This window comes from Phoca vitulina, unplaced genomic scaffold (assembly GCF_004348235.1).
Source record: "Phoca vitulina isolate PV1807 unplaced genomic scaffold, GSC_HSeal_1.0 scaffold4, whole genome shotgun sequence".
NCBI lineage: Eukaryota > Metazoa > Chordata > Mammalia > Carnivora > Phocidae > Phoca > Phoca vitulina.
In genome coordinates, this window is record NW_022589707.1 from 52,240,076 (window position 1) to 52,256,909 (window position 16,834).

General features: G+C 37.1%; 1 protein-coding gene across 12 annotated transcripts in view; it reads left to right on the plus strand.

Moving 5' to 3' along the window:
- DGKB (diacylglycerol kinase beta) overlaps positions 1-16,834 on the plus strand; it is a 794,581-nt gene that overhangs the window by 214,346 nt on the left and 563,401 nt on the right. For all 12 annotated transcript variants that reach the window (XM_032402009.1, XM_032402007.1, XM_032402005.1 and 9 more), the window contains one exon: positions 6,994-7,147. In XM_032402009.1, coding sequence (XP_032257900.1) covers positions 6,994-7,147 — 154 coding nt within the window. The remainder of the gene's footprint in view (positions 1-6,993; positions 7,148-16,834) is intronic.

Sequence of the window (16,834 nt, forward strand, 5' to 3'; positions counted from 1 at the left end):
TGATCTTGATTGGCTTAGACACAGGTCCTACATATTAGAGTCTCCTAGGATGAGGCAAGGCTGAAGTGGCAACCCATTGACTGTTAGGACTTTTACCAGTCTCTTTCAGAGGATGACACTTCCTTGATCTTACCCCAACCTCTGTGGAAACCTACCAAATCCCCCAAAGACAGACTACGTGGGCTTTATGGTTTTAGGAGGTAACTCTTCAGAGTAAATGGCTGCTTCTATGCAGCAGGATTTAGCTATTAAAAGATATTTATTGAACACCTTGGTCAACAAACACTCCTTTCTGCACAACCTGCATCCCTACTAGACGCTGTCTGAAAACTGGTGTCAAAATTAGCCCTGCCTTTTCTCGGGGTCAGCAGAATGAGTTTCTTCCTTTTCCTTGCTCAGTCTCTGTTCCATATGGAGATGTTTAGTAGGCAAGTAATTTCAGCTGCAGAATAGAAGGAACAGGGAAAGCTGAGGTTAGCCAAAGTGGGGGTTGGGGGGAGACGGGCATGTGTATTTATTGCTCTATGGTGTTCTTGGTCTATCAGTGTTCTGTGAGTGTAGGATTTTCTCTTTACATTTCCTGTTAGTAGATGATCCTTGGCCCAAGGCTGAGTTACATTTCATAGTTCCCTGGGCTTCCCTTATCTTTGTACTTGGTACTCTGCACTGTAGATTCTGCTAATGTATATAACCTTTACATTTAGACAACTGAGTTGCTTCATTCCCTTAATAAGAAACCTGGGAATTCATAACCTACATTTGGTAGTGCTGCTGCCTAATGTAATATTTTAAGTGTCTTTAACAAGGATATTGACACTGATATAATTATTAGCAATGATATAAACACCATTTTATTTTAAGTTTTAATTGTCCTCCCAGAACCAAATTCAACCTTTCCCATTAAAGAAAGCATCTGGAAAGTATAACAGAGAACACGTGGTCTTAGGAGTCCAACTGAACTGAGTTCAAATCCCACATCTGCCACATATTAGCAGGTCTTGGACAAGTTACTAGTCTCAGTTTGTTCAGCTATCCAGTGAAAAGAATATTGGCTTTATTGAGTTGTTCAAAGGGTTACATTCTAAAGTGTATATGAAATAATGAGCTCTGTGCCTGATGTATAGGTGTTCCATTGATGTTTAAAGGCAGTGGCTGTTGGTCACACTTTAGTGATTTCATACAAAAGTTCTAGAATATACATGAAAAGTAAAAGTGGGAATATCTGAGATACACCACCAACCAATCCTGTCACCTTTATTTTCCGAGCCTCACTTTTCTCAACTATAGAGTGAGAAAATAGAACTCTGATGTCTTTCCAACTCTAAAGTGATTTCCTTCTACCATGAGGTATGAGTGGAGGACATGAGATGTGATTTGTTTCCCCTGCCAAGCCTGGCCACAAGCCAGAATGCTGTCCTGGGACTAGAGTTATTGTGTCCGTTGTATCTGTTCCTCCTCCCACAACTGCTTAAGTGCTGTTAGTTAGCAAGGAATGGAAGTAACATAGTACCCAGTATTTCTCCTTCTCTTCCCTCTGACTCCCAACACAAATTCAGTCCTTTTCCTCTTCTAACAAACCTACAACCAGAGCAGTTTTGAAGACAGACCACCAAACTGAATAATAAAACGCCTTCTCTAATTCTGTATTAATGACCTCATATTGACTATGTACTAATTATTGTTGAAATATATAGTAACCTTCTTTTCAATATGTGATCTCAGTTAGAATGGAACCATGTAAAAACAGTTTGAGAAGATATTTACTTACTTATGAGCTTAATTAGCTACATCTTATCATAATTAAACACATCAATTTGAATAGCTTCTTACAGGTTTCCTGTAATCACACTGAGGATCCAATCTTGATATTGCCAAAAAATATACTATCTTGTATCTATGACAACATGTAAAATTTGAGAATGGGCCATCTGCAGTATTGTATCCTAAATTGAAAACTCAGTGATATGACTGTTTCGAGTGACTAGGTGATATCTGTCACAGTTGATGGAGTTCTCCCCTAACCTTCTATAATAACCACACAGAAATGTATTTCCTGCTACTCTAGTCTGCCCTCACTCCTGCTCTGCTCTCCTGCCCCTCCTCACTGGCTTTTATAGAAATGCCTCTAAAACAGGAGCATTTTTATACCTCAGGACATTTGCACTACCTGTTTTGTCTATCTGAGATGTTCTTTCTCCAAATATGTGCAAAGCTATCTCCCTCATTTCCTTTAAATCTGTATTCAAAGAACAGATTCTCATTTCCTGATCATCAGATTTAAAACTACAGGCACCCCCCCTCCCAAAATATATAAACATTTTCCTTCTCTTTTTTGCCCCTACAACACTTAATACTGTCAAACATTGTACATTTAGCCTATTTATTTTTCTATTTACTTATTCCCTTTGTTAGAAGATAAGCCTCTGGTGGAAGGATTTTCGCATGTGCCAGTAGCATCTTTACCCCAACAGCTAGGACAGAGTCTAGTACAAAGTGGATATACCACAAACATTTGCTGAATATGAGAAAATCTCCATCCTGAAACCACCAGAATAAATTAATGATAGAGTGATGACATTTATTTTCATTCACTATGAATCTACTTGGATGAATACTAGTGTTATTTCTTTAGTATTAACAGGGATTTAAGAACAAAGGATCCAGATGGTCAGATATAATAATGAAAGGCATATAGAAATGTGTTTTGAATTTGTGCCAATTTGGCAGCAACATCTGAGCAGCTCCCTCAGTCTGAATTCTTTGCAGATTCTCTATGTTATCTCCCTAAGTAGTCTGTGGCTGCTCCTTAAGAAAAAAAAAAAATGAAAAAGCAGTTCTCAAAATTTTAAATATTGTGTGGTGTGTATGTCTCTGAGCTTATAGCCAGTTTGATTTTTGAACACTCATTCACTTAAGTCTAACCCAGCGTTTTTCATTAGTTTTTCCATTGATGTGCATATATAAGTGATCACATTCTATTTAAAGGTCACAATGTTCAAAAACCAATTCTAATGCTGCTCCACGACAGCAGTAGAAAACAAGATACTTAAATTTGGCGGTATTCTACTGAATCATGAAATAAGGAAAACGTATAGGTGGAGGACAGTATCCACTTACAAAAATGTCTGATATGCTGGACAACATAGAATTTTAAAAGAGATTTGAAAACTTTTTACCAAACAAGAAAAGAAGGAGATGGGTTAGCCAGAAAAGGTGTTGAAGAATAATTCCTCTATGAATTGGAAACTCTGAAATAGCTAATTTTTGGCTTTAAAGAAGTGTGAGTTTTACAACTTTGTAAGCTATGTGTAATGACCAAAATGTAAGGGAGGAGAATTTTGCTCCCACCAACACTGTGAAGAAGTTTGAAAGAGAAGTTTACATTGTCAGTAAAACTTAATAGGATGATATCTTCTCATAGAAAACTTCATTCTTATTTTGATAATAGACTTTTATTTTTTAAAGTAAAATATCTGTTTATAAATGCTCATGTTCTAAAAGCAGTGATTAGTCAATGTTGCCTGATACAGAACAATAGTCGCAAAATGTCTAAAACACAAAAACTGCAGGCTTGATTCAGGAAGATGCAGTGAATTTTCTGGTTTTCTGGACTAATAAAGAGGAAGGCAAATTAAGATAATAAAAAATCCATTAAACCTCAAACCAGGACTTCCTTTTATTATTTTATTATTTCATTTATTTTACATGTTGTGTGCCCAAGGGCATGTTAAGTGCTTTATATTGATTTATTATTACATTTAGATGACAATCCTGAATGGTTGATCTTATATATCATTTTATATGGAAAAATATTAAGGCTTTGAGCTGTCAGAGAATAAAACTAAGCTGCTTTTTGCTTACTGAGCAAGACAGAGCTGCAGCATTTAATTTTAGAAAGTTTTCCTGAGAAATGAAAAAGAAGGACCAAGGAATAATGCATTCCTTATTAACAGGGATGCTATGCATTTATTTATTTTTTTTCTTTTTGGTTGTTTATTTTTCTGGTTTTCATCATTAAATTATAGGTGCTAATTTCAAAGAGGTTCTATTTAGGTTATGTAATGCTCTATAAAGAGCACACACTGGGCGCCTGGGTGGCTCAGTCGTTAAGCGTCTGCCTTCGGCTCAGGTCATGATCCCAGCGTCCTGGGATCGAGCCCCACATCGGGCTCTCTGCTCCGCGGGAAGCCTGCTTCTCCTTCTCCCACTCCCCCTGCTTGTGTTCCCTCTCTCGCTGTGTCTCTCTCTGTCAAATAAATAAATAAAATCTTTAAAAAAAAAAAAAAAAAAAGAGCACACACTTGGGATGTGGCAGATTTTTTCTTTAAAAGAGCAGACCAATTCCTTGCCCCAAATCACTCAGGTGGCAAGTGGAGATACTGGAATATGACACAAAAGTATTTTATTCTCAAGTCTGTTTTATTTTTGTTTGTTGGTTGGTTGTTATTGTTTTCCTTCGTTATCATTTGAAACTCTTGCCTTGAAATAGGTCTGTTGTAAAATATAATCATATCCCAACAGACGATCCAGAGAAAAACTGTCAACAATTCTAGTCCTTTGTTCATATTTTGTTACCAGCTTTCTAAAACAAATAATCACAATAACCAAAAAGGATGAACCATGGAATGACTTGTTAAATGCATATAAAAACATTTGAGGTAATGTGGTTTTGAGACTTATTCTTCAAAAATTGTTTGAAATTTCTAACAGACTAAGAAGTAGTTATTGTTATTCTTACTTATAGATGGAGAAATTAAGGCACAGAGAGATTAATAAATTGCCCACCTTGACACAGCTAGAAAGTTGGATCTGAGTGTAGATTCAGGTAGTCTGACTTCAAAACCATGTTCTTGTCAACTGTTATGTTGGCAAACACAATGCTGACCACGAAAGGCTTAGGACTAAGAAGCAAGAGTGAATACAAATAACCATGCTTCTAACCACAATGCCTATGAATATGTTTGTTACACAAAGTTTCCATATATGTGTAGTAAAATTAACTCCTGGTGTCCCAGGAGGCTTCACACATTTGAGGATTGTCTATCGGAGTTGGTTACTAATCCTACTGAGTGTGGATTACTTCTCTCGAGATAGGCCATGCCTAAGGAACCCTAGTAGTAGGAGTAGGTGTTTCTGCTCAAGAAAACACATTTGGATACCGTGGTCTGGCTTTCGGCCTTATCTGCATCTTTTGAAACCTCAGTTTCATTCATGGTAGCAAATTGCTTTTCAGAAGTACTTCTGCTACCTGAGGCTATTCTTTATATTTTTATATTATTCATGGTTTTTAATTATGTGGTTCACTCCACTAGTAGAATTTATTATATTTTGTGGTGGTGGTGATTTTTGATATATGGAAGAAAATGAAGTCTTTTTACTGCCACCAGTGTAAATGTCTGAAATCTAGTTAGCAAGATTAAACTAACTAAAAATGTCAAAATAAGGGGTAGGCAGAGTTTTGCAACCATTAATAAACAAAGTGAAGTTTTTTTGTTTTTGTTTTTGTTTTGTTTTGGTTTTGGTTTTGGTTTGGTTTTTTATTGGCTTGAGATTCTATTAGGTGCAGAAGCATACATAGTACATATTCTTAATTGGCATATGATCTAATCTACAAAAATGTACTTTCTCTAGTGATATCCCTGTATGTCATATTCCATTTTAGGTTTATTCAAAATAATATTATAATAAAATTGGTCATTCTGTACCATCTTACCCCAATTAATTACATGGAACAAATACTTTTTCTATCCAAAATAGCAGTTTAAAGAATTAATTTTATTCTCATCTGCCAGCAGTTTGATCAAAATTAAGAACATCAGTCTGCCAAATTTCATTTTTGTCCTATTTTTAGTTTCATCTCAGTTACACTGAACTGGGTAGGAAAAAAAGTGCCCTACAAGTGCTTCCTTTGAGGCCCATTGACCTTGCACTCTCTTGATCTGGACAGGTATGGCTTTATTCCAGCTTCTTCTCTGTAAGTCTCCTTGTCCTTTCAAATGGCCTCCTGGATGGGACCCAACACAACCCCACTGGCCTCTTCCATAAGGTCCATATCGATTTCCCAGGAAACATTTATGCATCATTGTCCCTGCAGTCATGAGGGTGTTGGCCAAGCCCAGTACAGTACCATTTACTTGACTTTGTCCCAAAGCACCTACACCGTTGTCCTCAATTTTCCAGGCAAGAGTCAGATTCTGGTCCACTGTCCTCTGCTCAGAGAAAGCAAGCTCTCCAGGTGGCTTCTGTGAAATTCTCTACTTAACTCGAGGATAGAAGGTGGCTCTCTTCACCATTTCCCCGAGTGGACATGGAGAGTCTCAATGTAGCAATGGTTCTCTTCAAATAAATGTCTGATTTTTTGCTTGTTTGTTTTTTATAGACCTGCAGTGAGTATAAGTGGGCAAGGATCTTGAAATAGGTTTCTTTGAAAGTTTGCATGGGAAGTTTTAGAATTTCACTTTGGAATTTCATATCAATTGATGTTGGTGTTTTGGTGAAACTTTTATGTTAACCCCTTTCTCCAGTTGCCCAGAGCAAGATTCACCATTAGAGACAAGGAAAGGAGAAAAGAGAAATTCTTTTATTTCAGAGTATTCATGCTGTGTTCATGTGTGCATTAGCATGTTCACATTAGTTGCCTGATTTAGTTATAATAGTAACTCTGCAGGATTGGGAATATTACTCCCAATTTACAGGAGGCAACTAAGTTTCAAAGAGTAGATTTTTTAAGGGGATACAGATAGTGTGGAGATAGAAATTTCTGACTGGAAAGCTTCTGCCTTTCTTGTTGCCCTGCCACAGGTGAGATTTATATATCTCTAAGCACCGCTGTTAGCTTAGGACTGTTGCATGTGTTTCTCAAATAGTTACCGTCCTTTTGTGGACTTTGGTATAGAAATGTTTGAGGTCATTTCTACTACTGTTGATTCTGAACTTAGAACATAATCTTAACATTGGCTGAGTTTTAAAATAAATGTTTAATTTTTTTTCCAGACAATAGATTTTGAAGGTTTTAAGCTATTTATGAAGACATTCCTAGAGGCAGAGCTTCCTGATGATTTCACAGCACACCTTTTCATGTCATTTAGCAACAAATTTCCTCATTCTAGTCCAATGGTAAAAAGTAAGCCTGCTCTCCTTTCAGGAGGTAAGTCTAATTATATACTTTAAAAATGTATATGTAGTAAAATCCTTGAAGGGAAAATCAGTGTCAAGTTCTCTATAAGAGAAGAGATGATTTGCTTAGGAAATATCTTTCTTTCAGGATTTATACTTTCATACTAAGATTGTGCAAAATATCTAAAGTGTCTCCAATATAGTAATAGCTAAACATTAGAGAAAATATACTTTATCATTATCCATCACTTGTCATTCAAAGTCTTAGAAGTCTATGTTTAGGTAATAATTTTAAGAGAAACTTCCATCAAAAATGGACAAGTGCTCTTTGAAATGACTAGTTAAATATAGGTAACTTTATATGTGAAAATGTAGTCGCAAAGCAGTTCTGTGTAGGAAACATAATATTTATATCACTTCTGTAAATTTCTAACATACTTTCATAGAAGAGTTTTGATTTTTCTCTTAGACACTTATTTTTTTAAAATTTAATATCACCATGGAGATGATTGGTTCTGTCATTATGGGTAGCTTTTCAGAGATGTCTAATGAATTAATACCTGTTGCTAATTGTGTCCAGCTCCATGCAGTCAGGAGAACAAAAATCTCACTGTATTACCCTACTGAATGTAAAATAGGTGATTGGTTAAACAGTGTTGGAAGGTTGAAAAACCAAAGAGAAATACTAAGGTAATGCAGAGGTAGAACCACAGGAAGCATGTGCCACTCCTAGGTTGGAGTAATCAAAACTCAGAATCTTGGAGGAAGGACTTCTTTGAACTGGGATGTAGCGTTCTGGGGGAAGGTGTTGCCTGGCAGATCTCACCCTGGGACTTCTGTGGCGGGGATGACTTCCTTCTGGGTTTGGTAGCTCAGGAGCTCAAGAAGGGAGTCAGACATCTTAGGAGCATCACCATGGTCTGTGCAGGATTGTGTAGCCAGGCTCACTGTGCCTTTCTCAATGTGGAAATGAGCTGGAGACTAGAGCCTGTTGCTCCTTATTTAGTCTGTTCTTACAGTGTGGAGCTGACCAGTGTTCTGGGCTGAACATTTTAAAATGGGACAATTCCTTACTTTGATCTAGAAATTAAAACTCCCTTGTTCTTCCATTTCATGCTATAAATGGATTGCACATACCATAGACTGAATAAAATAACAAAATTGTCTCTTTCATTTTATACGAAGCAATACTATTCTTGCGTATGGAGAAAGAAGGGGGGGCACTTTTTGAGATGTTGTCTGTCTGAGTAATTGTGTCAGACTTGGAGAGAAGAGAGGAGAGATTCTAATTAATTAGGTAGGTTTGTAAGAAATTAAAATCTCAAACCTTCTTATCTCCAAATAGCATGTAGTAAGTATTACATATAAGATGCCAAATTTACAAGGAGTAGAAATCAAATCAGGTTCCAAAATGGAAAAAAAGAATTAAAGGGTAACAGCTTGTACTTCATTTGGGACAGCCACATATTCTGCACAGATCTACTTGAAAGGAGTTGCAAGATGGGCTGTGTAGCTCTCATGCAGCAAAAAATAAATCAAACTGGAATTCCTTTTCAAAACTTGGTCTCCACATTTTAAAACATAAGTGCATGGGGTCCTTTGTAGGACTATTTTCAACCCCATATTCTTTCAGACTTACCTTTGATAGTAAAAAATACATGTGTTTTTATTTTTAGAACCCTGCTTTGCCATAATCGAAGTTATCTACACAAGATATATTTGGGTTGAAAAATCACAAATAAATTTTGAATAGAGAAGAGCTATAATCTGTTTTGTTTACCACCCCCCACCCCCCTCTCCCTGCAGAGAGTTCACTGTATTTCATTACTACAGTACCAACAAGGGTGTGATAACCATTCTTGACTCTGTATCAACTAACAATGGTTTCTCAATAACAAGCAAAACTAAATTGGGAAAAATGTTATTCTTGTTAGTGAACAGTATTCAAGTATTGGAGATATGGTAAATGTAAAACATTTAGTTTTTATAGAACAAAAATTTTAAATAGTTAGAAAGAGGCATAAAGTTGTGTGTGTGTGTAGTTGGTTTTTGTTGGAACTTGTAGTAGCTACTGCTCCATCTGGTATTTTGTATAGTGAATGATTTTTGGGGGGAATATTTTGTTGCAGTATAAGTGCCTCTTATCACCTACTTAAAATGTAAGATGATTCTTTCTACTGTTCCCATGTTGGACTTTTAATTTTTGAAGATATCCCCTAATGCTTTATCTTTCCGGCTTTCTCATAACCTCTTCTGCTTCATTGTGAATGTCAGGTCCCTAATGCCTCACGTGTTTGCCAGCCCAGTGACCAACTTCTGATTTTACCTTCATCCCCAGAATCTATCACCTGAACTATTCTTTTTACAGAATGGTTCAATCATTTGGAACCTTTGTTTTTTGGCAAGTGGCTCATATACCCTTGACCATGAATCAATATTATGAGTTCATATTTCAGTCCCTGCAACTTGAATACTGAGAATAACCAAAGAGAAATTTCATAAATATGCAGATTGTTGCCTCTACAAATTCTTAACATCCAATTTTAACATGGCCTTAACACCACTTAAGCTTTTTAAAAAAAATCTACCATAAAAAGTATTTATTCTTGATACTGTCTCCTAGCTCAGTTAGGCTAAAATTTTCAAACCTCCTTTAGTTTATTCAAATCTTTCCCCTCATTCTCAATAGGTTAATTATTTTTCATATCATACAAAAAATAGACACTAACATAAAATGCCTCAGTTATTCCCCATAAACCCAGACATGTTTCTTCAGCTCACAGAGAATATGTATTAACTATATTCCAGATGGAACTCTTCATTGGATGTCCCATAAGGAATCGAACTAAATGTGTTTGGAAGTCAAGTAATTCTATTCTGCCCACACCTGCTTCTTTCTATCTTGTCTCTTGGTGAATGGAACCCAAGTATCTATCACTTTTCCAATCCTAAAATCTTGGACTCTTCCACCCTGCACCGCCTCATGCCTCATGTTTAGTTAATCACAAAATGCTCTCTATTGCTCATTATAACTTCTCAAACATTCTGCCAGTGTCGGTATGATCCATCATTGTTTGTGTTAGAGACTAGCCATTAGCATGGCTCCCAGCTGGGCCCCGACTTCCCATCTCCACGATGTGCTTTCTAACACTGAAGCCTGATTAGATTCCTCTTGGGTTTCCAAGTTTCAGGCCTTCCCTATCACCTTATGGAAATTTTTTTAAATTTTTTATTTTTCATCTAAACTTAAATCCTTGATATTTAAAATAGATTAAAGCAGCGTTGCTTTGGTGAACGGAGGGGGTGCAGGAGAGATGTAAGTACAGGAAGTCCCAGCCACTGGCCTTCCCACACCTTTTGAGACTCCCCCCGCTCCCCCCATGAAGGTGGCTTTAATGCCACTCCAAGGCCTGGGCATTGCAGTTAAGAAAATGATAAAATCTGAGTTTCATAGTAGTGAGCACAATGCCATGTAGCTTGTCGATCTGCCTACAGTCCCAATTCTCTCTGTCTCTTGACCCATGCAGCCCAGACCCTTTACATACTGAAGTGTTTGCTGTGACTTAAGTCTGCTGTGGTCCCTTATCTCACAACAAAACCCAACTCCTTCAAGTCTCAGCGAATGTGTCACTCTAATTGAATAGCACCTGCTGGGATGGGACACCTGGAGTGTGCCACAGGGAAGCAATGCTGGCAGCATGTAAAAATCACACCTTCTTCTTCTTGTACAAGAGCTGGTGTGTCCCTCTCCTCCCCAACTCCCACCTAGACCAGCTCTACATGGCAGCTCTGGGAATGAACCACCTTCGGCTCAGTGATCACTGGTCTTGTATAAGGTAGCAGTTAATGGTACTTATTAGTAACTTCTACTTTCTCTAAGAATGTAGTAATTAAAAGAGAATGGAATTGATTTGTTAACTGGTTCAGACACTTATACTTTATATTTATGTTTGGCTCCACAATGTCTAAAATGTTGACTCTATAACAGTAAATGTCTGTTATTAGCTATAGGTTAGAGCAAGTGTTTTTTGTTGTTATTATTAGTTTTATAGGGCAGAAAAAAAGAAGATTTCCTAGCACCCTTTATATCAGGTCATGTAGTGACTTGGCCAGTTGTAATTCTTAATTATTTATTTTATTAATTCATCAATTCATGCATTCCACCATTCTTTTTTTTTTTTTTTTCCAGAGGCGTAGGGGAGGAGCAGAGGGAGAGGGAGAGAGAGAGAGAGACTTGGGGCTCAATCTCACAACCCTGAGATCATGACCTGAGCCGAAATCAAGAGTCGGACATTTAACTGACTGATCCACCCAGGTGCCCCTCCACCATTCTTTTTTTTAAAACAACTTATGTGCCAGAAATTGCACCAGAAAGCTGAGGATCCTTTAGAGCCACACGGAGAAAGATAGTCAATTAGGTGATCAGTTATATTACAATAAAATAAAAGTTGTCATCTATTTATCAAGATCATCTGAGATTTTAATCATAAATTGAAATTATCTAGTTTAAGTAGAGGTAGGGACAGGTACTTGTAGGAGATCATGGAAGGGAGTTTCAAGAAGAGAAAACATGTACATTTCTACTCCAGTTAAAAAAATAAATGCGGCGTGAAAGTATAGTGTGTGAACTGTAAGAAACTCAGTATTATTTCATTCATAAATATTTATTTTTAAATTTTTAAATAAATTTTAAATCCAGCATAGTTTACATACAGGGTTATATTAGTTTCAGGTGTACAATATAGTGATTCAACAATTCTGTGTATTACTCAGTGCTCATCATGACAAGTGCACTCCTTAATCCCCACCTATTTCACCCATCCCCCCACCCACCTCCCCTCTGGTAACCATCGTTTGTTCTCTATAGTTAAGAGTTTGTCTCTTGGTTTGTCTCTCTCTCTTTTTCCCTTTGCTCATTTATTTTGTTTCTTAAATTCTACATATGAATGAAATCATATGGTATTTGTCTTTCTCTGACTGACTTATTTCGCTTAGCATTATACTCTCTAGCTCCATCTATGTTGTTGCAGTTGGCAAGATTTCATTCTTTCTTATGGCTGAGTAGTATTTTATATCATTCACAAATATTTATTGATCACTTACAATGTGCCCAACCACACACACTATTCATATTTCAGTGAGCAAAATGAAACTACTTCCCTTCCTCTATAGTCAATTACATTTTAGTAAATAAGTAAGAATATGCATAGCATATCAGAAGGTAACGTAAGGAGTGCTATTAGCAAACATTGGTTAGATAGAAAGTACAAGTCGAAATTGAGGATGACTGGGAGCCCCGAATTTCTCATGAATGACTGAAACTGGGATACGAATCACAAGGAGACCATTTTTTAAAAAAAGATTTTATTTTGATTTATTTGAGAAAGAGAGAGAGAGAGCACAAGTGGTGGGGAGGGGCAGAGGGAGAAGGAGAAGCAGACTCCCCGCTGAGCAGGGAGCCCAACATGGGGCACCTGGGGCATCCCAGAACCCTGAGATCATGATCTGAGCCGAAGGCAGACAGGTAACCGACTGAGCCACCCAGGCTCCCCGAAGATCATTTTTGATGGTCCCAGATTAGATGGTAGTTATGACCTTGGAAGTACCAGCATGGCTGGAGGAAGGGTTGGGGGGGTGGTCCTGGCAGGAGCAGAGTCCTGTGGCCTTAGGAGTTAGAGGAAGGTAGGCTTGCTGAGTACCGAGAGATCTGGGTCTATGCCTTGAATCCTTGGGCCGGGGCCGATGAAGTGACTGGAAGAGAGCAGCTGGAGAAGAGGCCAAGGAGGGAGCCAAGGCCCTGTGGTGAAACTGGGGAGCTGTTACACAGTTTGAAGCCAGTGGGGTGGAAGCTATCATGAAGGAACATGAGGCTTGAAGGTACAAAAGAGTCAAGATATTTAAGACTGAGAATAGTAACAGCCACCTCTGAAAGAGTTAAAGTCCTTTGTTTTTCGTCCCTTTCATTGCCCATCCGATATGGCAATAGCTAATTGATCTATGCTATTAAGCCACAGTATCATCAGTGAATGTAATTGTTTTTATGTTTTCAGTACAACCAGAGAGTCACACCACAGGTAATATTTTTAGGCAGAAAAGGAGAAAGACTTTCTTTTTCTCTATAAGGAAGTTAATCAAATTAAGGACAGAAAATTGTATAATGAAAATGAGGTATTTGAACCCTTGGGAAAATGTTGTTTTGCCAAATGACCTTCCTGGATATTCTTGCCAAAAGACACACTTCATTAATTGTGCTGAGAAGAAATTATTACTCTTATCAGGACTGTCTTGAGGATATTAAAAATATGTGTGTGTGTGTGTGTGTGCATGCATATTTTCACTATAGGTATAGCTTTATAGGTCTTTTGTGTCTAATAAACTACTAAAGTTTCCACAATACAAAAAAGGGCAGACACGGTCCCAAAAAACACAAACTGAACAGAGTTCAAGGCTTGTGTGACTATGAGATAGGGAGCTTGGTGGCACATAGTAGGCATTTAAGATACATTTGTGCATTTGTTAATTAGTTTCATACTAGACTTACATACCTACATACAAGTGCTCTAGAAATAAAGATAATTCCTATCCATTGACCAATAGGCATTTATCTACATCAACCATTACAGTTCTTATGCTTTTATAGCACCAAATTCACTTTTCTAATTATTATTATTGTAATAGTAGTAATCCACAAATTATTTTACTCCAATAAATCTTTTATCCTGAAACTCTGAAAACTCTTCACTGAAACCATAGAAAAATCCTCACTTCAAGGCCCTATTCATGATAAAATTACTGTCAGTAAAGGAAAAGTTCCCCCAAACCTCCCCTTTAATTATTAAATGGGTTTGAATATATTGGACTTTATTATATAGGTTTCTTTATTCTTCTATCTGAATATTCTAATTAAAATGCTGGTCTTCAAATTTGCCATCTTTACCATTAGATTTATTTACCCACTATAAAGGGATTTTTGTATTTTCAGTTACATGTTAATGATTACATATTAAATGATAGTATTATCTTAAGATTGTTGCACTGTCATGTTCATGAATATTGTTTATAGTTTTTTATTCTAATAAAAGCAAATATGATATTTAGTACTTTTCAGAGTCCAAAATCAGTCATAACTTTTTTCTTTTCTTTTCTTTTTTTCTTTTCTTTTCTTTTCTTTCTGAGAAGGGGAGAGGGGAAGGGGCAGAGGCAGAGGGAGAGGGAGAGAGAATCTTAAGTAGGCTCCATGCCCAGTGCAGAGCCTGACACAGGACTGGATCTCACGACTTGTGAGATCATGACCTGAGCGGAAATCAAGAGTCGGACGCTTAACCGACTGAGCCATGCAGGCGCCCCAAAATCAGTCATAACTCTATTTAACTTGTGATATGCCCTAAAATACCTAGTAACGCTAGGAAAAAATGCAATGGTACTGAACATTGGCTTTGATCCATTAGAATGAAAGCCCTATAAAAATGGGATTCTTTTTTTATCTGCTGTGTTCAGTGCTTTATCCTAGAACTTGGTTTTACACAGCTAATATTAAAGGTTCTTAATATCTATTTGGGTTTATATTTATAAAGGCATGCTTGTTATATACCTATTAGAAAATGCAGATAAGCAAAAAGAAAAAGTATCCATAATCCAATTCCCTATAACAAAATGCTGGTAAAGATTTGGTAAATATGAATATATGCATGATTATTTTTACATGGGCAAACATATCTGTGTGTGTGTGTGTGTGTGTGTGTGCATCCACAAATGTGTTTTATTATAGATGGCCCAAGGAATGGTCTGAGTGGAAGATGAACATTTAGAGCTCTCAGCTATGACTAGGATTTCTAATTTCATTCCAAAAGTTTATGAAATAATCATGTACACACTCTTAAGAGTCTTGAAAACCAGACTCCAAAGACAAAAGGTCATTTACTGAGAGGCAGGAGACAAATTTCTCTGATTTAGTTTTTTCTCTAGCCCCACAGAATTATACTTCACATAAAATCTCCATTCAGACTGTCTTTTGAATTGTGGCTACCCTCCTTGTCTTTGCCTCTGTTCGGGCAAATGTAAAATGGAGATAATAAGTGCGTGCATTGTACTGGGTGCTGGGGGACTCAAAAACATAATGTGTTAGGTACATTGTAAGTGTTCAGTGCATGTCAGCCATTACCATTTTTCATTAAACAGATTATTTTCCAGCATTTTAGTTTGCAGACACAGGGAAAGAGCAAATTCAATATAGTTTCCCCTCCCCAAATGTCATTCATTCTGAAAGAGTACAGTAAAAATTATGGAGTATTACTGGGATTTCTTTTGGTTTGTTTTGATTTTTTGTTTTATTAAGATAGAATTGACCTACATCATCATATAAGTTTAAGGTGAACAGCATACTGGTTTGACTTACATATATTGGGAAATGATTGCCAAAATAAGTTTAGGTACTATCCATAATCTTATACAGATACAATAAAAAGCAAAAGCAAAACCAAAAACAGTTTTTTTTCCTTATAATGAGAACCCTTAGGATCTACTCTCTTAACAACTAGTGTATACAATTACATCATAGAGTAGTGTTAACTATAGTCATCATGTTGTAGCGTACATCCCATTTTGACCATGTTCCTGCAATTTCCCTCCCTACACATCATCTCCATGACTTATACTTTTTTAAATTTATTTTTTATTTTTTAAAGATTTTATTTATTTAAGAGAGAGTGAGAGAGAGAGAGAGAGAGAGAGAGAGAGAGGGAGCTGGGGGAGGGGCAGAAGGAGAGGGAGAAACAGACTACCTGCAGAGCAGGGAGCCTGATGTGGGGCTCAATCCCAGGACCCCGGAATCATGACCTGAGCCAAAGGCAGACGCTTAACCAACTGAGTCACCCAGGCGCCCAGACTTTTTTTTTTTTTTGATTGAAGTATAGTTGACATACAACATTAGATTAGTTTCACGTATACAACAAAGTGATCAACAAGTTCATAGGTTATGCTATGTATGCTTACCCACAAGTGTGGCTGCCGTCTGTGACCATATAGTGCTATTACAATAACTTTGACTATATTCCCTCTGCTGTACCCTTTATTCCTGTGACTTAATCATTCCATAACTGGAAGCCTGTATCTCTCACTCCTTTTCACCTATTTTGCCACCATCTCCCCAGCCCCCTTCCTTCTGGAAACCATAAGTTTCTTCTGTAATGGGTCTGCTTCTGCTTTTTCGTTTGTTTTACCTCTCAGATTACACATATGAGTGAAATCATATAGTATTTGTGTTTCTCTGACTGACTTATTTCACTTAGCATAATACTCTTCAGGTCCATCCATGTTGTCACAGATGACAAGATCTCAACCTTTTTGGTGACTGTATAATATTCCACAGTATGTAAAAGCCACAGCTTCTTTATCTATTCATCTGTGGATGGACACTTGGGGTCCTTCCATGTCTTGGCTATTGTAAATAATGCTGCAATACCCATAAGGATGCATATATCTTTTCAAGTGAGTGTTTTTATTTTCTTTAGGTAAATACCTATTGGTGGTATTGGGATTTCTTTTTAATGTGACAAAAATTAAAGATGTTATCCTGACTTTTTTTTATATGTGGTAGTTTTATTCTCATATGTAGGCATAGTCAAGAAACGGAGTAATTCAACCAACTTTCACTTTTCTACCTGTAGATGGTATGTCACCAACACTGTCTAATATGGTAGCCATTAACCCGATGTACCTC